General features: G+C 50.7%; 3 protein-coding genes across 7 annotated transcripts in view; 2 read left to right on the top strand and 1 right to left on the bottom strand.

Annotated features, from left to right (window-relative positions):
- Nucleotides 1-6,569, top strand: part of MARCHF2 (membrane associated ring-CH-type finger 2) — a 34,502-nt gene extending 27,933 nt beyond the window's left edge. For all 3 annotated transcript variants that reach the window (XM_027472651.3, XM_072029302.1, XM_072029303.1), the window contains 2 exons: nt 674-883; nt 3,459-6,569. In XM_027472651.3, the coding sequence (XP_027328452.1) occupies nt 674-883; nt 3,459-3,617 (369 nt within the window). In that variant the 3' untranslated portion in view covers nt 3,618-6,569. The remainder of the gene's footprint in view (nt 1-673; nt 884-3,458) is intronic.
- Nucleotides 6,570-7,704: 1,135 nt separating this feature from the next.
- On the bottom strand, nt 7,705-14,656 carry LOC101804439 (butyrophilin subfamily 1 member A1). Its single transcript, XM_027472649.3, has 7 exons — nt 13,955-14,656; nt 13,752-13,841; nt 12,637-12,984; nt 12,151-12,429; nt 11,614-11,712; nt 10,537-10,569; nt 7,705-9,314 (listed from the first exon to the last, which is right to left on the bottom strand). The coding sequence occupies exons 2-7, from the start codon at nt 13,822-13,824 to the stop codon at nt 8,794-8,796; spliced, it is 1,353 nt and encodes a 450-aa protein (XP_027328450.1). The 5' UTR covers nt 13,825-13,841; nt 13,955-14,656; the 3' UTR covers nt 7,705-8,793.
- Nucleotides 14,657-14,661: 5 nt separating this feature from the next.
- On the top strand, nt 14,662-20,702 carry LOC113845682 (zinc finger protein RFP). 3 transcript variants are annotated; one of them, XM_027472645.3, is made up of 7 exons: nt 14,662-14,931; nt 16,896-16,991; nt 17,207-17,434; nt 17,604-17,626; nt 18,195-18,310; nt 19,032-19,091; nt 19,350-20,702. In XM_027472645.3, exons 1-7 carry the CDS (start codon nt 14,662-14,664, stop codon nt 19,859-19,861), a joined length of 1,305 nt encoding a protein of 434 aa, XP_027328446.3. In that variant the 3' UTR covers nt 19,862-20,702. The 3 variants fall into 3 exon arrangements, with proteins under 3 accessions (XP_027328446.3, XP_027328447.3, XP_027328448.3); XM_027472646.3 differs by lacking the exon at nt 14,662-14,931 and adding an exon at nt 15,367-15,799; XM_027472647.3 differs by lacking the exon at nt 14,662-14,931 and adding an exon at nt 15,844-16,451.
- The last annotated feature ends 240 nt before the right edge of the window (nt 20,703-20,942 follow it).

The following is a 20,942-nucleotide window of genomic DNA, read 5'->3' as shown; positions in this document are numbered from 1 at the left end:
TCTTCTGGGGCCAAGGCCATGTGGCTGGAGCTCTTGTCGGTGAAGACTGAGGCAAAATAGTCATTGAGGACCTCAGCCTTCTCCTTATTCCAGATGACCAGGTCTCCCACGTCCTTTCGGATAGGGCCCACAATTTTCCCAGTCTTTTATCACCCATGTACCTATAGAATCCTTTCTTGTTGCCCTTGATGTCCCTGGCCAAAATTCATTGTAAAAGGGCTTTGGCTTTCCTAACGCGATCCCTGGCTGCACTGGACAGTGTCTCTGTATCCCTCGAGGCTCTCTGTCCCTGTTTCCGCTCTCTGTCCCTGCTTCCACTCTCTGCAGGTCTCCTGGTTCTGTTCGAGTTTGGCCAGGAGCTCCTTGTTCATCCATGCAGACCTCCCTCTGCCCGCTACCTGCTGCCTTCTCTTCCAGTGCGGAGCCCAGCCTGCTCCTGTGTTTTCTGCCATCCTCCCTCCCACGTATTCTTCAGCTGTCTCTTGCCTTTCCCTTGATGGTTATTAAAAATGTACTTGATGTGCTCTAGCCCTATTTTTGTGATGGTTTATGTGAGTTAAGTGGATGCAGCGGGTACATACGGGCTGCAGAGAGCGTGTGAGAGCTTCCTGGTGCAGCAGCCCCCTGTGTGCCCTGCGTGCTGCTGATGCCCTTCTCACCTTCCTTCCCGCAGTGGCTGAAGGATCCTGGTCCCCGCAATGAGAAGAGGACCCTTTTCTGTGACATGGTGTGTTTCCTGTTCATTACTCCTCTGGCAGCAATCTCCGGCTGGCTGTGTCTTCGTGGAGCCCAGGATCATTTGCAGTTCAACAGCCGACTGGAGGCCATTGGACTCATAGCACTAACTATAGCACTTTTTACAATCTACGTCCTTTGGACGCTGGTAAGTGTGGAAGAGGGCTCTGCTCGCTGCTCCCGGGGGCCTTGTTCTTGTTCAAAATGTGAGGCTGAAGTCTTGGCTCACGCTGCTGCGGTGCAGCTGGGCCCGCGCGACTCCCCTCGTGAGAAAACCTTGGGCTCTTTCTCTTGAACGTCCATTTAATTATCTTTAAATGGAAGCTGTTAAAGTTGTCACTTAAAAAAATGAGCTGTCTGGGAATGAGAAACCACTTCCTGGTGATCTCCTTTCCAGATTGACATGGGAGTCACGTTCCCCAGGGTGTAGTGTGCCCAGGCACAGGCGGGCCCAAGCGTGGCTGAGGCTGGGTGGGGAGGCCTGGAGCTGGCTGTTCCAGCTGCTGTGCCTGTTCCTATTTTCAAGAAAGAGCAGAAGCACAATCTTGGCACCCACGTGGTTTAGAGAAAAGTAAAATCTGGAAAATGTTTGGTCCCTTCAGAATCTGGTATCACATCCCTCCACGCTTTGTGGCCCACAGCTGAACAAATCCCTGCAAAAATATTTTAAAAGCATTGTTAGCATGGAAGGGTGTGTGCAAGGAATGCTCCAGCCCAGGGAGACCTCTGACTTCTCACACCAGATTTTCAGAATGGAACCCTGAGCTGAGGCCAGCCTGCCCTGGCCCACCACCGCTGCTTTACAGCTGCACTGCTGGGGCTGGAGGCGCTGGGGACCAGTGGGAACCCACACTCGGTGCTGCCTGGATGTTTAACTGCTCCATGCTGGGAAAGGGCTTCCCACAGATGCCTCGCTGTACTTCCTTCTGGACATGCTGAACTAGGCAGCCAGGAGCTTACAGCTTGGAGCAGGGCCAGAATAGCAGGAAAGCAAACACACGGTGGTGGTGCAGCACGTATCTGTGAGCGCTCCCAGCTGGGCCCCTCCCTCTGTTCCCAGTTCAGTTCTTTCACGTTCTGTTATCAGGTGGGTTTCTGGGTTTGAATCTCATTTTAGCTCTCCTCCTCTCAGCCCTGCATGTGCTCAGTACCCTTCTCCAGCCACTTGCACCGTTTTGGAAAGGGAAGGGGTGCAGTCGCTGGGGGAGAAGCGGTGGGACCCTAGAAGATGGCAGTTCTGCAGTCAGTAAAAATGCCCCAGCCCACCTGCCTGCCATCTGATGCTCTGATTTCTCAGAAACAGAGCTTTCTCTGGGGTTAGGACATTCCTTGCAACTAATCCCATGCAGATCCTGGTGCCAAGGAAGGGTGAGCTGGGGCTTCAGCCTTCCCTTTGGTGGGACACATGCTGCTGTCGAAACACACAGAGATAGCAATGCACAGGGAGCTGTGAAAGAAAAGCTCTGGCTGCATAAGGTTCACTTCTGTAGAAAGCCAAACTAAAATTGGAAACTTTAAGAGGAAGTGCTTCCGTCTTCTCTGTCCCAGGACTAGTCTGGTGCTGCCCCAAATCTGGAGGAAACGGAAAAATGTTTTCAGTGATATCATGCGTCATGACTCAAGTTGCTCTGCTTCTGCTGCACTTCCCACTTCCTTGAACAGGGAGGGATGTTAAGTGGAGCCCCTTTATTCAGCTTTACTGTACGCAGCTGCAGTTCCTCTGTGCCACTGCGGGCTGTGTGACCCACAGGGCTGGTACACGGTTGGTGGTGATGTGCTGTAATCAGCGTGAGGATTGCAAGAGATGCCACGGCCGAGCTTGCAGCTCCTTCCTGTGGAGCAGGGTCTTTCCGCGAGGTTTGCATTACTTAGCTCCTCGTTTGCGTGCTCTCTGAAGACTGCAAGATCCATTTGCTTCTTGTTTATAAGCAAACGACCTTATTCCCACAGTTGTACCTCTACTGCAGGCAGAAGGGGAGCACAGATCAGTGGGCTGGATCACCCCAATGCTGTGGCGCAGCTCTGCCTCTCATAGCAGATGTCTCAGTCTTATACAAAAGCAATGGGAGTGCTGATGTTTCCTTGCCCGATCTGCTTCCCGGTTCTTCCTACTTGTCAGCAAAATGACACATTTCTTCTACAAAACGAGAAAGCTTGGTTCTGATGAGTGGCTGCCTGGATTCAGTATTTAATTTTCTTTGCCACAATTTCTAGGAAAATAGACAGCAGGGAAATACATGCTGCTTTTATTCCTCCCTCGAAAAAATAAAATGATCTAGAAACATTTAATTTCAAAGCTAAGGAATTGGCAGGAGCTGTGAGAAAGTCTGTGGTGGGGTTTGTGATTGCAGAAGGGCACGGCGAGAGGCGCAGCCCATGCGGGAAGTGCAGCTCAAAACTCCCCCTTGCAGGGCTGCTCCGAAACTGCAGGGCCAGCTCCTGCCCCTGGGCCAGGCTGCTGCAGGCACCTCCAGCCCCATCCTGCTGCTGCCCAGAAAGCTCCTTTGGCCACGCCAAGCTTATACATCTTCTGTTAGCACGAATTAATTTATTCCTCATTAGAGGCTTGGGTGACGGAGTACCCCAAACTGTTTTGGGGTCAGGGCTGCGTCCCTTGTCCAAGGGGGTGCTGGTGGGACAAGAATTGGGCAGAGCCTGCACGGGGTGGATGCTCTCCGTGTCTCCCCGGCCCTCCGCCTGTAACCAGCCTTGTTGCCCACCAGGTCTCGTTCCGCTACCACTGCCAGCTGTACTCGGAGTGGCGAAGGACCAACCAGAAAGTCCGCCTGATGATCCCGGCCTCGCGGAGCCCTCACCCCGTGCCCCACTCCCTGCTCTCCGCCAAGCTCCTGAAGAAGACCGCGGACGAAACCACCGTCTGAGCCGTGGCTGCGCCCGCGGCCAGGGTGAGGGCGGCCCCCCCGGGGCCAGCAGAAGCAGAAGGGGCCGGGTCTCCCCCACGCGTGCAGGGAGCGCAGCAGCCATGGAAGCACTGGGGAGCAGTCGTCCCACCCGAAGGGACTTGGCGGTCGGCATGTACTTCGTACGATGGCAAACACAGAGGATAAAGGTCTGTCGTGTGAAACGGCCCAAAAGAGCCAGATGGCGGAACACGCCTGTCTGCAGGGACACTTTGCTATAACTAAATACCGTACGTGGAAAATCTCTCACATATATATATATATCTATATATAATATTATTTTTTAATGGCCATGAATATTGTGTTTCAGTCCTTTTGTGTTGATGTTCTAAGCTTCAGTATAGAAGCTGGCAGCCTGATCTCATTCAGAGGTTAAATCTATGCCTTTTCTCTAAATGAGCGTATAAAGAACACTTTTCATTGACCGTTCTCGAAAGTCCCTTCTCCTTTGCACTAAATTGGTTTTGATAATATTGCAGCAGCCTTTCCCGTTACTCTTTGGTCTCTTTCGTGGTGTTTCTGTGCTTTCTAGAAAGTTATGTGTTTTTAATAATTATTATAATCCCAGAAGGAGTAAAATGACATAATACTGAATGGAGACATTTTGTATTGTAAAGTACTGTAATTTTGAGGATTTCAAAATAAGTTTCAAAAGCGGAAAATCTGTTCCTGTGCAGACGTGATCTCACAAAATGCTTTCCCTGCAGATCCTGGCTCATCCCCAGGACTCAGATGCGCTCAGCTCTTGGCTTGTCTGACAAAGGTAGATAGATGGAGGATCTGAGGGTGGGAAATGACGGCTCATCCTAGCTAAACCCACCGTTGCCTTTTGCTTTTAAAGGGTTCAGAAAGGCTCTTTCCCAACCCCAAAAGCTGAGAATAGGAGTCTCTGTTTTTGCTGACGTCCTTACACAATCTTGAGGCTGGACCTCTTGTAGTGTCAGTTATCCACATACCTTCCAGGGACAGGCCATGCTCTGCAGCTCTCGGCAGGACATCTCGGCTGTCTCTGTGCGCTTTATTTGCACATTCCTTGGCAGCAGAGGAGCTGCTGTCATTTGGTTCATCCCTGAACTCGCTGCCTGCCCATTATGTGTCCTCTGGCGAAACACCCCAAGTTCACTGGTTCCCAGAGGCGTGCAGGCTCCGGGTCCCTTTCCTTGCAGGGCTGGCTTTCCCCCTCCTCCTTCATCCTCCTGCATTTCCAGCATGCCCAGCTCCCAAACCCCTCTGCCCCAGAGTGGCCAATCTGCTGCAGGTCTCTAGCACATAGCAGAGTCTCTCCCTCTTCCTGAGCTTGGTGTTAGTCCGTGCCTCTCCAGCTCCTCGCTGCTGTGCCAGGCAATGTCTGTGTTTGGTGCTGTGCTCTCCCGAGCCCTGCTTGCAGAACAGACCGTAAGGATGCCAGCATTGGCACTGCTCTGCTGAGTGCAGCTGCTCAAGCATGAGACAGCTCCTGGTCCCGCAGCAGTGAGGGTAGAAAGCAGGGAGGAGGCAGGCTCCAAGGGTGTCTTTGCAGTGGGTGGTCACAGAGCGTGTCCCTCAGTTCCTTTCCTGATCCCAAGTGGATCAGTTGATGCCCTGCAAGACTGAGGCCTGTAATTTCTTGAATTGGCAGCACCACGTGCTGTTCCTGCTTCCTTCTAGCTGCAAAGCTGGATATTTTTCCTTGTGTGCCCCTGTTCCTTGGTTGTTTTTTTTTTGTTTTGTTTTGTTTGGTTTGGTTTGTTTTTTTTTCTGCCTGACCCTAGGCTGGAAGTCCCTGGTGGACACGAGCAGCAGTGGCCAGTATCCTCTCTCTCTGAATAGGATTGCTCCAACCCCAGGGCTGGCTCTGTGTCTGCTTTCCTCCTTTTATCTCCTGGCCCATGGTTATTCATGTGGCTCAGTGGTACCCCAGCACATCCTGCAGCAAAACCTGTGCAGCTGTGGGCAGGTCTCTGCTCTGAGCACGAGGGTCTCATTGGATCATGGGCTGAATGCTGTGGCACAGCCGGGCTGTGTGTCTCTGTTCCCCTCTCTCTGCTAGGCCCTGTCTGGCCTGTTCCCTTCTGCTGCTTACCCCGGGCACCTTCCCTGCCTTTCAGCTGTCACGAAGTGGGGGCTTGGCCCCTCGTGCTCCTGGAGGCTTGCAGTGAGGAGGCCTCTTCAGTCCAGCCTCAGCATCCTACAAGTGCTCACTTCAAATCAACTGTTCCTGCTGCCCCCAGCTCCTGCCTGCTGCTCCCCCTGCGTGGAGGTTTGTCTGTGCACCGAGGCCATGCAGTGGGCCCTCTGCCCCCAGCTCTGCTGGCTGCACTGCGGGAAGGGAGCTGCAGATCCAACGCGGGTGCTGCCTCCTTTCCCTTGGCAGTGGGCACCGCAGCACCACCCTGCCTTGTCCTAGGTACCCCTGCACTCAGCCTGTCCTAACAAAACCCGTGTCACCGAGACATTCCCGCTGCAACAAAAATCTGGGGATCTGGTTTAACCTTCCCAGCCCTGGCTGCCTCCCAGGAGCTTTGTCTTCCAACGCATCTAGTTCTGGCAGGTATGTAAGGATGTGCACTCCCACACCACGTTCCCATAGTAAGGACTTAAAGGAGCCAGTTGTTCCGGCTAGGAAACCCACTGTTGATCCAAATATGCAACTGTGAAAGCCAGAAGTCCCTGGCTGGGGCAGATGGGACCTGGCCCTGTGCTGCTGCACGGCCATGGCTTCACTCTGCTTCATTGTCTTTATTGTAGTTGCCAATAATTGGAGTTGTTGCATGTGCCCCTGCAAAACCCAATAGTGACTCTTTGAGTTCTTCTTCTCCTTCCCAGAGGAGATGTTCAGCTTGTGAATGTGGGAAATCAGTGTCTCTGACCCGCCACATTCCAGTGTCATGGGGAAACGGGCTGTGCAATTATGTAAATAAAAGTGAGACAAACTTTGGGCTGTTGTGTTGTTACTGGAGGAGACGGGAGGGCCCAGGCTATCTCTGTGATAACGAGCCATGTATGCTGCCTTCCCAGGGCAGCTTTCCTTAACTGCCTCCAGGAGAGCTGGCAGAAGGTTTTGTGTTGGAGCCGAAGCTGGACAAATCCCAGGGCTTTTGTTTTGTCTGTGCACAGAAACTTGCCTCGTGTGAGCCAAGTGAGGTGAGTTCTGGGACAAGAGGCTCCTTACAGCCTCACCAGGATGGGCATGGGGCTGCACAGGTTGGTCCTGGTGACCCTGCAATGCAGCCCCAGGGAGGCTCTGACTCTGCACTTTCTCTTTCCAAAAAAAACATCTATAACCCTAACCCTAAGTATGACCCAAAAAAACATGTCCCTTGCCAAGTTCTCCCATCAGAAAGTGCTCCGAACAGAAGCCTTTGGGTAGACCTGAACTCCCTTGGGGAGCCTTTTTGCAATCCCACATGCAACAGGACTCTGCGCCTTCTCTCTTTGAGAACGTGGGTGTATCACATCTCTTATCACCCGCAAGCCTCTGGGAAGGCTGAGAGGTACAATGGACTGTTAAAGACTATGTTACGAGCACTGGGTGCTGGGGTGTGGAAACACTGGGACATAAATCTACCAGAGGCCACTTGGCTAGCTAACAACAGAGGGGCTGACAGCCATAACCCTAACCCTGACACAAAAAAGTGTCAGGGTTAGGGTTAGCGCCAATGTGTACAAAAGCCTTCTGGTGACACCCAGTATCCTCAGGGATGCCCTAGAGGCCTCCCAGGGCACTATAGGACACCCTATGAGCCTCCTCTTGTAACCTGGAGGCAAAATAAGGACGTTTCCTGGGATCTAGAGCCCTCTGGAGGCCTCATAGGGCTCTCTAGTGCACTCTCGTTAACACTTGAGGCCTCCTGTGGTCCTCCCCTGCACTCTAGATCCTCTGCAGGTCTACCAGGGCCACCCAGTGCCCTCTAGCTCCTTCTGAATGCCTCCCAGTGACTCCCAGTGTCCTTTAGGATGTCCTAGAGGCCTTCAAGGGTACTCTAGGGTGCCCTACAAGCCTCCTCTTGAACCCTAGAGGCAAAATAATGTGAGAAAAAAATCTCAATAATTTTCTTCAGACAGGATCTTCTGTGAAGCTATTTTATTCATGATTGCAACGGCGGGAGTCCTGCAAGCAGGAGCACACAGTAAAATTTTATTATAACCTTATATTCCCTATTACCCAACACCTGGTTTCTCCTGTTTCCTCGTTGTCTGAGTACCACAGGTTCACAACCTACTCGACGCACTTCTATACCGTATGTGTACAATTTGATTTGACCAACTGTTAATTCCTCCTTTTCCTTTTTTTTCCTTCTTCTCTTGTGACTAGAGGGTCCGTGATTTTTGTATTTACTGACTTCATACTGCTCATCCTGTTTTCCTTAGCTAAACTCCTTATTTTGGGACAGTGGGACCATCCCCTTATATGCTTAACATACTCCCCACTGCTATGCCACACAATCATTTTTGAGTATGCATGGTTAGTGGAATTTTCCACTGCAAAAACACCTTCTACTGCAAAAAACACACCTTTGTTTCTCCCAAGACTTCTTCAAGCCCCACGTTGAGTGGTGCCAAAAAGGACTGTGGTGGGTTGACCTCAGACAACATCTAACCTGCTGGAAAAAAGGGATGTGTGGAGCCACCACATCCTGAGGTTGGTGGTTATTCTGGCACAGGACATTTCCAACAAGCTGCAAAACCAAGGCAAAGGTGCTGAGTGGTGGTCATGGAACTCCATGGAGTTCTGGTCTTGTAATCTTGCTGTTGTGTGCCAAAAGATGAGAGCCTGGCCTAAAATGTCATGTAGGTGGACAGCTGTGAATGAAGCTCAAGCTTTCTCATCATCTCTTTCCATTCATAGGAACACACAGTCTGTGCACCTTCAAAAAAACAAGCGCCAGCCAGTAGGAACTGCTTTAGGACCACCCAGCTGTCACACAACACGTGGAAGAACTGCAAGCAAGGCTCAGCATGGACTACTGCCCTCCCAAGAGGGAAACCCTTTCTCTAAGCTGCCCGTCACCTTTTGACCCCTGCTCGCCTGTTAGCCTGCCGTTCGACAAAGCCATCCTAAAACATTGACCCCCCAGTTCACAAATTAATTCAGTAGGAAGTCTTCAGAAATGTAGAGGCAAGGCTAAGCTAATACAGGTTCTCTAAGGGCTATGCTTCAGGGAGACAACCTGAGCCAGGATTCTTTATCCCATACCCAGAGCCAAAGGTGGATTCTCTCTCCCTTGAACGATGCTGGCAGGAAAGTGAAGATGGGGACATCCGTATCAGCATTTGAAAAGGCTACTTGACCCTTTTCATAATCCAGAGAAACACGCATCCTTCTTGGGATGCAGGTCAGTGGCAGTGGGGTGCATTTAGGGGATGTCAGAGCCCGAAAAACTTTGTCCAGCTTCACCACAGCCCAGAGCCCCTCCTGGGGGCTGAGTGGGATCCGTCCCTTCCTCTGCAGAGAGGCCCTGGCAAGTCCCACGCCCCAGCTCTTTGCACTGTCCACGGTGACCTCCCAGGTGTGCTGCCCAGAAGTGAAGCCCTCGTAGCCCAGCACACAACACCACGTATCAAACCTCTCCGGTCCTTCAGGCCACTTTTGCCACTCTTCTCCCCATCTCACGCCTTTACCATCCTTTGAGAGGAGCAGCCAGGGGTGAGCGGTGTCTGGATCCAGAGTCATGTTTGCTAGGAGAGAGAGAGACCTGATCAGTGGCTTAGGGTGGAGATTGGGATGGGGCTGGTGGCAGTGGTGGGGAAGAACCCCACCAGGGAATGAACCCTGCTGCTAGGATGCACCCAGTCTGGGAAGAAGACTCTGACCCACAGCAAAATGCCGGTGAGGTCATTCTCTTTCTGTCACTGCACTGTCTGTGCTGAACAGCACTCAGGGGACTGGGTTTCAGAGTGGTCATTTTTTCTCCACCTCGCGTTTTCCCAGAAAACTGAAGTTTGACAACATAAACAGCATTGCTGGTCGTGATAGAAGACCAGAAAGGAGGCCAGGAGTCAAGTTTCTGTTTCTCTGTGAGATAGAAGAGCAAAGAGAAGAGTGAGCAACATGAGTATTGCTGTGACAGTCATTTAGCTGGATGAGAAACAGGTGAGGAACTCACAATCCAGCTGCCTTGGCTAGGAAGGATGTCCAACACTGAGCACCTCCTGAATTACAAGATGGAAGCAAGAACAAGCAAGAAAAGACAAAGGGAGGAAGAGAAAGGAAAAGCGCACAGCAAGAAGAAGAGGGGGCAAGAAAATGGTGATCCACTGAGAGGAGAGACAAACAAAAGCCTCCCTCCCCATTTGGGTTTCTGGTTGAGCAGATTACTTCAGGGAAGGGCCATCCCATAATCAATGTATAATCATCTCTGCCAAAAAAAAAGGAACTCGAGGATGGACTTTGAGGGCTTGGCTCAATGCTGCATTGTAGTGCTGCAAATGGATCTTAGAACCCCATAACTGAACCACCACTGACTCTTTTACATAAGCCAAAGTACAACCACACCTTTCTAGCCATTCTCACTTTGAGTCTACTTTCTTCCCCTTTTTCCTCTCCGTGATACCTTGCAGTAGGTAAAACTGCTTGTATCTGCATCCACCATTTCCTGCTCTGGCTCCCAACCATCTCTCTTTGCCTGTGCAGAACTCTCAAGGCTATGTTTTCATCCCACTGTCTCCCAGACTCTTATTCACTTGACCTTTCTTTTTTTTTTTTTTTTTTTGATTCCCTTCATGGGTACTTGGAAATTAGACAGAATTCAGCCATCCTATTCTTTGAGCCACAAGTCTTCCCTTTGCAGCTGGTGGGGAGGAGTAAAGCAAAAGATGAGAAGAGTTGGGTAGGGAAATTGGGATTGTGGTTTTTGAACCAATGTAACAGGGGCTGCCCTTGAAGATGCTCTTAAATTACCTTTTCCTAGTTTGTCTGCAAATCTCTTCCACCCTGAAAATTAAAAAAAGGTTCAAATGAGAAGTGACACAAACAAAACAGTTTCCTCTGGACTAGTTTATAGCTATGTCACCAAACCAATGGGCAACTATAAGGCAACAGGTGGGTTCAGAATGTCTTGGGCTACACACTGAGATTACCTCTCTATTCATATGCATTTCCTCCTTGCCTCTTGAATTACCCTGACCAGACTTTGTCTCTCCAGAAAAACAAGTTAAACTGCAGCAAAAACAAACACACAGAGCTATTTATAGTTCCTGTTTCTTACAATGGGCATCTGTGATCAAACTCCACTGAATTCAGGGCAGTAAATATATGCATGATAAAAGAGGAGAGCCTAGCTTCTGCATTCATCTCTTCTCTGAGTCACTAAGTTAGTAGTATTTCCTCCAGAGCATGTGTAAACCTGGAGAGACGCTCTACAGTTGCCTTAAAAGACGCTATAGTGAGGTAGGGATTGGGCACTTCTCCCAAGCTCCAAGTGATAAGGTGAAGAGAAATGGCTTCAAGTTGTGCCACGGGAGGTTTAGGTTGTATGTTAGGAAACATTTCTTTACCAAAAAGGTTGTGTAGCACAGGAACAGGCTGCCCAGGAAGTGGCTGAGTCACCATCCCTGAAGTTTTCAAGAAACGTGTAGATGTAGAACTTAGCATGGTTTAGTAATGAACTTAAATACTACATTAAAGGTTGGACTAGAGGATCTTGGAGGTCTTTACCAACCTAAATGATTCTGTGATTCTATGAAATGGAGGAAGATCCTGCAGAGACTAGCAGAGGAGTATCAGATAAAATTTAGCTGTACATCTCTTGTTTTCCTTGTTCTTGTCCCTATTTTTCCCTTTCACTCTTTCCACTCCATGAGTTTCATGTATCCAGGAAAAGTAAGCTCACTTCCTGTCTCCTCCATTCAGCATTTTCCTCCACTTGACAAGGAGCAGCCCATGATCCTGCTCACCCTACCTGGATGTGTTTGCTAAAAGGCAGTTTCTTTGCAATAACCCAGATTTTCCTCTCTTGCAACTTGGGGAAACTTTTACCTTTGATCTTCAACAGATAAGCAATGAAGCCAATGACACCAAACACTGTCAGGATCACACTTGGAACAACCATGCCTGGAGAAGCTCCTCGTAAAAAGTCTAGGAACAAAAAAAAATCCCAAGCTTACTTTTTTTTTTTTTTTTCTGGAAACAGCAAGAGGGATGGCTGCAAGCCCATCACTAGCAGATCGTAGTACATATCAAAGCAAACAGGAGATCCTGTTTATGGTATACCAAGGTAAACGTACAAAATCTGTTCCACTTTTTAACTTGCAATGGCCCCACAATGCAAAGACACCTCGTGCACCAGAAGAGAGCTGAATTTAAATTTAAATTATTATATTTCTCACCAAAATGCTGGAATTATTCAGGCACCAAAGAGTTGATATTTTTTCTTTGCACAGCAAAAAGGAACCAAATAAACCTCTTTCTCATCTTCCAAAACACAAAATTCCCGACAAGAGGATCCAGGGCATCAACCTGTTCAAAAACCCAGCTTTCCTCCAGTCTCACCATGCCTGCACTGGGGCAACTAACCTGACGTTTGAAAAGCAGTTTCCTTTTCTTCATTGAGGTATGTGTTCCTCACCACACAGGACAAGTCCTTTGGAGTACTTCCCACGACAAGGAGGGTGCTCTGTGCTTCAAAGAGGCCCCTTGCATCCTGGGATCGGTTTTCAGCCTCTGAAGGTATGTGCTGATGGCTGGAATCTCTCCACAGGACCTGGGGCTCTGGGTACCAACCAGATGATCGACACACAATTCTGGTGCCTCCTTGGATATTCTCCATGGAGATATGAGGAGCAGACCCCATGGCTAGGATGACATTAAAAGAAAAATTGGGTTAAGCTATTCATGTTTTCAAAATCTAAGATCTACTTTTAGATTCCAGAAACCGCCAATGGGGAGTTGCAACTATTCTGTGCAGGGCAGACTAGAAGAATAAGCTTTTCCATCTTATCCCAAGCCAGTATTAACCTACAGGTATCCTTCAGATTTCAGAAGCACATGTGTCTGACAAACCTGTCACCTTCAGTTCCAGCTGAGCTTCTCTGTAGCTGATGCCATGACGAACCAAGCAGGTGTACTGCCCCTCATCAGAGGCTCGGACAGCAGAAAGTCTCAAATCCATGCAGCCCTGGCGGATGCGGTGCATCAGCAGTTCTGTTCTGCCTCGGTACTCCGGAGTCTGCTCCCTGTCCTGGCCCTTCTGCTCGCTGTAGTGATGCACAAGTGACGAGTGCGGCATCTGGAGCCAGCTCACCTCTGAGGGCTGAGCGCTTGCCCCCAGGTCAGGGCAGCAGGGCAGCACAGCAGCCTCCCCCACAGCAGCAAGGACAGGGTGACTGGGTGCTGGCACTGCAAACCCATCTGGGGAATGGCACCGGGGTGGAGGGGGAGAGAAAAGATTAATTAGAAGCAAACCTCCAAAGAGGGGGGAGATGTTAGAGAATGCAGGGCTGGACCTCGACTTTAGCCACTATGGATTTGCTGACCACCTGAGATCCATGGATTCAGGAGGGGGCTGTAGTCAACTCCCCCACTGAGGAAACCTGTGTCACCTCACCCAGCATCTCAGCAGGGTTTTCCTCTTTTGTCACCGTCCAGGTGACAATGCTGTCCTGACCCCCACATTCTTGTGGATTAAAACAAAGAGATTGACCCCTGGCACGGAAGATATTTGGAGGACACTGGGATAGTTTTGCTTGTATGCCTGCCCTGGTTTTCATGGGGAGGTGATAAACTGTTTCAGTGAAAGGCTTTCTGCTCAGTAACTCACTCTCCCGCCTGGCCTGACCACTGCATATAGACAAGTGGTCCAAGCATCTGCTTGGTGGAAGAAGGAGCTGATTGAAGAGGCAAGGCAAACAGTTTTAATAACTTTAATCCCTTACAAAACATCTCTGACATGCATGCAGACTCATGCAAATATTCTTGGCACTTCTGCTACTTGAATATATCCAGCCACTCGCCTGAGCTCAAAATAAATGGGGAGGCACATCAAAAAGCGAGCCAAAGATTTAGTCCTGGAGTTAATCTGGGCTGAGAGCAATCTCTCCCTAGGACTCTGAGCCACCGCATTGGGTGGGAAGCAGGGGGGGAAGCACAAAGCTGATCCGAAACGGGCAGAGTCCTACCTGTCCCCGGCTTGTGAGTGAGGAGCATCATGACGCACGTAACAAAGGAATGGAAAAACGAAAGAAAATGCATCTCTGCCAATGTATGACCTATAAAGGAGGAAAAGGGCAGGAGGGAAAAAAATGCAGAGGGTTACTCAGGTGTAGAAGGAACACAAAAAAACGGGAGACAGTCTGTAGAAAAGGGTGTTGAAAAGTGTTACCTGGGTGACCGATAGAGGAAAATCTTGCTCAGGACAGCTGGGCTTCTTCTGGGTTACAGTGAGCCAGATCAAAACACTTCCTTTTTATCTTCAGTTTAGATTAGGGCAGGCTGGAAGGAGAGCTGGGGGCTGCGCTCCCCCTCCTGGCTTCGCAGCCACGGGGGGTCCCACAGCCGGGACTGGTGCCAGTGGTGCCCCAAAGCCCCCCGAGGAGTCCCACAACCACTGGGGCACCTGCAGCTCGGGGGGGGGGGACACCCTGCAGCCCGGGGACCCTGCACCTGCCTTGTCCCAAAGCCACAAGAGGGGTACCGAAGCCACGAGGGGGTCCAAAAGGCACAGAGGGGTCCAGAAGTCACTGGAGGGTCCCGAAGCCACAACAGGGGTTCCAAAGCCACAGGGGGGTCCCGAAATCACCAGAGGGTCCCAAAGCCACGAGGGGGAGGGGTCCTGAAGGCACAGAGGGGTCCCAAAGCAACAGGAGGGTCCCAAAGGCACCGGAGGGTCTTGAAGAGATGGGGGGGTCCCAAAGCCAGGAGGGGGGTCCCGAAGTCACAGGAGTGTCCCGAAGGCACGGAGGGGAGGTCCCACAGCCGTCGGGATCTCGCAGCTGTGAGGCGCCGCTGCCTCCCCGAGCTCCCCTCCCGGTTCCGAAAGCGAAAGAGCCGCAGAGCCAAGCCGGGAGCCGCACCCTGGGCCCCGCGGCCATGGCAGGCAGCAGCGAGGCGGCGGCGGAGCTGCAGGAGGAGGCGACCTGCGCCATCTGCTTGGATCTGTTCCGCAGCCCGGTGATGCTGGACTGCGGGCACAACTTCTGCCAGGCCTGCATCGGCCTGTGCTGGGCGAGATCCGCTGGGGCTCCCTCTTGCCCCCAGTGCCGCCAGGCCCTGCCCAGCCGCAGCCTGAGGCCCAACCGGCAGCTGGGCAACATCGCGGCCGGGCTCAGGCGGCTTGGCCAGACTGTGGAGCCCCGCCAGGTGAGGGGGAGCCAGGGAGGCCTCTGGAGCACCCCCGGTACCCGCTTTGGTGCCCGGGCTCTGTCAGAGCCTGTGTGGCCTGGGCTCGGGCCATGTTGTGTGGGTCTTGCCCAGGGAGGCTGCGGAGCCTCCTCAGGAGATAGCCAGCACCCGCCTGGACACCCTCCTGTGCTATGGGGTTCTGCTCGGCGCAGGGTTTGGGCCAGGAGATCTCCAGAGATCACCTCCAACCTCGGCCATTCCGGGGTTCGTTCTGCTCACAGCTTTCTCACACATCGCTTGCAAATTATGATTTTACATCTACATGCCTCCGAGCTTTGCAATCTGTCGGCAAAAGGCCACGCTCCCTGCAAGTCCACCCCGTGACTGCACCTTCTTTCTTCGCTTCTTTTCACCTTCCCTAAACACTTACCAAGTTTTCGTAATGGAAGTCTGTCCTCAGGACTCTGGTAGACGGTTGGCATATGTGATGTTAACCGTTTGCTGCCCCCGTGGGCTCTCCGGTGCCCCTCGGTGTGTTGCCGTCTCCCAGACCAGGGTGGTGACAGTGTTTATAATAACCTTTAATATTCTATTGATTTGTGGCTTCTCACTCCAAGGGAATTTTTTATTGCTCCGTGCTTTGCATTTGGCTGTCTTCCTCCCACAAAGCTGTTGCTGCAATTACTAAATCTATATGATTATTTAAATTTAGATATCTCTTTCCTCTCTGGTGTTCCTTAGACATCCAGGATTTGTGCAGAAGCACAGCTTCACTGGGGGTCGACTTTCTCTAGTGGGAGACTTGGACTGCACAGAAGTTGCTTATTTTCTTTAAAGGAGGAGCAAAATGCTTAGCAGCCAGCGTGTCCTTCCCCCCATCCCCACGGTAAGAGGCAGGAATCCTGTGCACAGCTTCTCCTTTCCTTATGGTCCCTGCTAAGGGATGTGGCCACCGCTACCTGCACAGCACTGGCCCAGCACCTGCCTGCCCAGCAGCTGGTGCCCTGCCTGGGGACTCATACTGATCCCCCTGTGAGCTGGTTTTGGGGACACACGCTGTTTCCACACCAGTACTGGTGGTTGAGACCCCCCCCAACACACACACACACTCCAGCAGCTGCCACCGCAGCCCTGGGGCACCTACACCCCATCCAACTGCAGCAGCTGGCACCAAACCCACCCATGCCAGTTGCCCCAGTAGCCAGCACTGGGTCCTTAGCACTCGCACACTCAGGACAGACACTGTGGTTATGCAGATTTAATAACTTAAAGGATTTAATTAGAAGACAGGACAGACTGCAGCAATCACGTGCAGAGCTCACTCAGGCCAGTGCACTAGCCAGCCCTGTGGTACATGCAGCTGGCCCCTTTTATATCCTTTTCTGCCTGCTCCTCGACTTCTCCCTGCAGCTCCCTCATTAGTTTGCTCATTCCCACACCTGTGAGCACCCTGTGCCCTCAGGGCAGCACCCTCATTAGCTGCTAAGTTGTGGCTTACCTGCCCTTTCTGAGCAGCCCATATGTTTATGACTGACCAGGTTTGTTCCCAGTCTTTGTCTCTTAGATTTGTCTCTCTGCGTGTTCTTGCTTATGGCTTCCTGCTTTTCTTATTGTCCCCTTTTTGCATTGAAAAGGTCCTTGACCAGATACCCATAAAGGAGCAGGTGCTGTCCTACCACATACCCTTACAGTCCTCAGTTCCATACACTTGCAAAATGGTACTTGACAGCACCATGCCTACACTTAGCCTGCCCCTAACATGCATGTCGAACCCTAAACTCTGAGGGAGTTGCTTTGTGGGGTGGCAGGGACATGACATTGCCTTTTGCTGCCCAGTTCTGCTTTGAGAGCCATCCTCTTGGTTGTTCAAGCAGGAAATGAGGCTGACTCGGTGCCAGAGGCTGTGTATGTTCGCCCCAGGGAATAAGCTGTTTTTTGGATACATGTGGTGGGGAGCACCTAAAGGATTTCTCTCCCTCCAGGAGCAAAACCAGTCCGAGCTAGAGAGCCTCAGGAGAGAGAGAGGAGAGCTGGAGGAACAGCTAAAGAAGGAGCGATGTACCTGCCAGGGCTATCTGGTAGGTGCACGGGGCTACCTGAAGGAAATTTATTTGGGAAGGGTGGGGAAAATTTGATTCTTGGCCCTTGGAGATGAAATCACTGTGTCCAGCTGTTGGTGCAAAATATGCACATCAGGAAAGTAAAAGATAACTTTTAACTACTGCCCAACCCACCTTTTAATTACTCTTTGTGGTCCCACCCCACTTTGAGAGGGTTGTTTCTGCTTATAAAGGACAAAGTAAAAGCAGAGAGGCAGAAGATTGCGTCTGAATTCAAGCAGCTGCACCAATGCCTGGAGGAACAAGAGTGCCTGCTGATGGCTCGGTTGGGAGAGCTGGAGAGGCAAATTGAAACAAGAGCGAAGGAAAAGGCTGATAAATTGTCTAAGAGGATTTTTCATCTGGATGGCCTGATCAGGGAGAAGGAGGAGTCTCAGCTCTCAGGATGTGAGTTCCCACAGGTGAGGTCTACTAGAAACACCATCACTGTCTTAACAAATGGCATCTGAGGTACCAGCAGACTGGAAACACACAGCAGGCTAATTTTACATAGATGCTGGTGTGACAGGAATGTGAGGATTGTGTACAGGATAAATTGCATTAAGCTGCTTCTGTCTTTCTCCCATCTAGGATACTGGTGACATTCTGGGCAGGTACGTACCTTTTTCTCCTGTATATCACAATATGATTTTGGGGGTACAAAAATTCCTGCTCCAAAACAAAGACGAATTCCTCACGTGCCAGGGATGCCCCCAAAATGTTCATGTTTCAGTTTTCCAGAAGTTGATGAAGTGGTATGGCTCTGACAACAAGGTCAATTCTTGAGTAAGCACTTGCAGAGGACGTTTCATTTCTAAGGTCTCTGGTTGCGAGCCTGGCTGTCTTCTCCATGACCAATGTTTGGTGATACTAAGGCACAGAGACCAGAGCAAATGTAGGTTTGCTCTGAAGGGACAGAGTGACTGAGGACACCAGCACTGATAATAGGAACTGAATCAGCAGTTAGAGCATCAGGCTAGGCAGTTAGAGCAGTGGCCTAGCCGATGAAACCTGCTGTCTCTTTTCTCACTGTATTGTGTAAAGCTGAATTGGAATGAATTTTCTGGAGGTAACGGATCCAGCATCAGAGCTGTTCAGCTAGAAAAAGGTCTCTAGCAACTGGCATTAACAGGAGATTGAGTTGAAGGAGGAAGATAAATGCTGTGGCTTGTACATCTCCAGGTGCGAGAAGGGAAAATTCCAGCAAAAGGAGTGGACGAGCCACAATCTGGAAAAGGCAGCTGGTGTCTGCTCAAAAAAACCTCCTGAGCTAGAAGAGACAGCAAGGAAACTCCAAGGTACAAGGAAGGGATCCCAGAGGAGATCACAGAAATGCCCCAGGGGTGGAAAGAAGGGGGTGGGCAATGCCCTGCAGAAGGGAGATAAAGCTGAATATCCTTCCCTTCCCTTCCCTTCCCTTCCCTTCCCTTCCCTTCCCTTCCCTTCCCTTCCCTTCCCTTCCCTTCCCTTCCCTTCCCTTCCCTTCCCTTCCCTTCCCTTCCCTTCCCTTCCCTTCCCTTCCCTTCCCCTTTTTTTTTTTTTTTTTTTTAGTGCATCTAGCAAGAATTTCACATTCCAAGTTGTATTTGCTGCCTCTTGTCCTTATCACTGTGCAGCACCAAGAAGAGCCTGCCCCTGCTCTCCCATTAAATAGCTATAGGCATCAAAAAGTTCTTTCCTTTACTTTTCTTAAGGCTGAACAAACCCAGTTCTCAGTGGTTCCCCATACTTCATCTTGTCCAGCCCAAACCATCCTGGTGACCCTCTGGATGTACTGCAGTATGTCAGTGTCCACTTCATACTAGGTAGCACCAAACGTTTTTGGTCCTGCTGCTGTAGGTCCTCCTTTCCTACTCCAACTGGAGAAGGAGGTGAGCAGAGCAAGTAGTGCATGTGCTGGGAAAGAGGGGTGTAGCATCTCTGCTTGCTCCCTGGAGCTGGTCTCCCCAGAGCAGCTCCCAGTATTGGCATTATTATCCAGATGTCAGAGTTGATCTCTGGGCTCCGTTTCCCTTTCAGATGCTTCAACAACTGCTCTGAGGGAGGAAGGGGAAGAGTCACAGGGCCTGTACACAAAAGGTAAGTTGTGCTGGGGAGCCTCCTAACATTAACCCTGCTTGCAAGGGATTCAACAGTCATTTGGGGGGAAGCAGTAAATCTTTGCGTAGCTTGGCTTAGGGTGCAGAGCTGCTCTTCACTTTGAGATCAGCATGTTCTGGAAGAAAGGTATTACCTGTTTTCCTTCCAAATAGGACCAAACTTGTCCCCAGCATGGTGAAACTCTTCCCCAGGACTGGTCTCTACCCCCAGTGCTTTGACCTGACCTCTCTTCTGCAGTGAACGTAACTCTGGATCCAGACACAGCTCAGTCACGGCTCATCTTAGCAGAAGATGGGAAGAGTGTGATGCAGGGAGCCACACAGCAACACCGGCCTGACAGCACGAAGCAGTTTGACCCATGGCCATGCGTGCTGGGCTGCGAGGGATTCGACTCAGGGAGACCGTGCTGGGAGGTGGAGGTGGGCAGTGGGTCCTGCTGGGCTGTGGGGGTGGCCCTGGAGTCTGTGAGGAGGAAGGGACCGATTGACATGAACCCCGTGGGGGGGATCTGGGCAGTGGGGCAGTACAAGGAGAAGTTCCAGGCTCTGACTTCCCCCACTCCCACCCCTTTCCTCCCCAGCATGGTCCCCCGCAGGGTACGGGTCTGTCTGAACCATGCAGAGGGGCGGGTGACGTTTGTCAATGCAGACAACGAGGCTACAATTTTCACTTTCCTGCAAGCCACATTTTCAGGAAAGCGAATCTACCCCTGGTTCTGGGTGGGGAAGGGGTCCCAGCTCAAACTGTGAGGCTGAGGAAGCGCGGTCCTCTGAGGAGGCTGCACTGTGGCCACGCTGGCCTCCTGCACCCCCATCTCGCTAGCCCTTTGGACTCCTGCCCATTAGCAAGCCTCCTACCATGATCCTCAAAGGCAGTTGAACTCATCTGCCTGCCCGTGGAGAGCCTCTCTGGAGCAGAGGTCTGTGGGCTTCTCCAGTGGAGAAGGGCTCTTGGTGAAGAATGACAATTTCTGGGGAGATTTTATTTATGGAGGCCTCGAGGGGGAATGAGGGGCATAGCAGTGGCATTGGAGTAGCTACTGATGGTATACTTTTCCTTGAGGAGATAAGTAGATGGGTAAGGAGGATAAAAACTTGCTCAACAGCCCACCTAGCCATGGGGTGACACTTGCTCTTTAGCCCTGAAGCCCAGTCAGCCTCCATGTGTTGTCCCTGTGGTGGGCCTGATTTGATTCTCTTAGCTCACGAAATCACAAGTCAACATTCATTTCTATGGGAGGTGTGAGTAGGATTTACATTTCAAAATAATTTAATCAGTTGAATTATAATCACTGCTTTTCAACGTATTAATGTACCTGATAATTCTTCAGTGTTTGACTACTTGATTTGTTTCCCTGGTTGAGATGGGCTTTTGGAAGGAAAATTTAGAGGTTTAGATATTTTCCAACCACGGAACTACTACCAGGAATTTGCTGAAGTGTAGGAACAAACTAGAGGAATTGCTGTTTAGAGACTTGCAGATTTGTAGCAGTGCTGGGATTTATGGTGTTGCATGGTAGAAACTAAAAATATAAATAATCACGAATAAAACAAAGTTATACAAATAAACAATAAATAATTGAAGTTCAAATGCTGGTCAAACAAACATGCAGCTAAATCACATCCCAGAAAACCTTACTGGCAGATTCAAAGGGCTTTAAATGCTTTAGCTCCATCAGTTCCTGTTCAAAGAGCTGACATGCAAAAGGGAGGTTGGGTGCTGGAGCCTGCAGGAGGAATGAGATTCAAAGAAAGGCAAAAGGGAGCAATGCTACAAACAAAAACAGCCGTGGACTTTTAATACAGTTTGTGAAAAAAGCACTTGTGAAAG

Source organism: Anas platyrhynchos, chromosome 29, assembly GCF_047663525.1.
Source record: "Anas platyrhynchos isolate ZD024472 breed Pekin duck chromosome 29, IASCAAS_PekinDuck_T2T, whole genome shotgun sequence".
In the NCBI taxonomy this organism is placed as follows: Eukaryota; Metazoa; Chordata; class Aves; order Anseriformes; family Anatidae; genus Anas; species Anas platyrhynchos.
Note: the sequence above shows the minus strand (reverse complement) of the source record. Positions and strands in the feature narration are given on the sequence as shown.

What these genes read in the sequence shown, in the direction of transcription:
- LOC101804439 (XM_027472649.3), bottom strand. Translation starts at nt 13,824, where the DNA reads ATGCATTTTCTTTCGTTTTTCCATTCCTTTGTTACGTGCGTCATGATG. An exon ending in GCTGGAACTGAAGGTGACAG is followed by an intron (nt 12,430 to 12,636) that starts GTTTGTCAGACA and finishes ATGTCATCCTAG; the next exon opens with CCATGGGGTCTGCTCCTCAT. An exon ending in AACTGCTTTTCAAACGTCAG is followed by an intron (nt 11,713 to 12,150) that starts GTTAGTTGCCCC and finishes TTTTGTTCCTAG; the next exon opens with ACTTTTTACGAGGAGCTTCT.
- LOC113845682 (XM_027472645.3), top strand. Translation starts at nt 14,662, where the DNA reads ATGGCAGGCAGCAGCGAGGCGGCGGCGGAGCTGCAGGAGGAGGCGACC. An exon ending in ACTGGTGACATTCTGGGCAG is followed by an intron (nt 17,627 to 18,194) that starts GTACGTACCTTT and finishes GTACATCTCCAG; the next exon opens with GTGCGAGAAGGGAAAATTCC. An exon ending in ACAGGGCCTGTACACAAAAG is followed by an intron (nt 19,092 to 19,349) that starts GTAAGTTGTGCT and finishes TCTCTTCTGCAG; the next exon opens with TGAACGTAACTCTGGATCCA.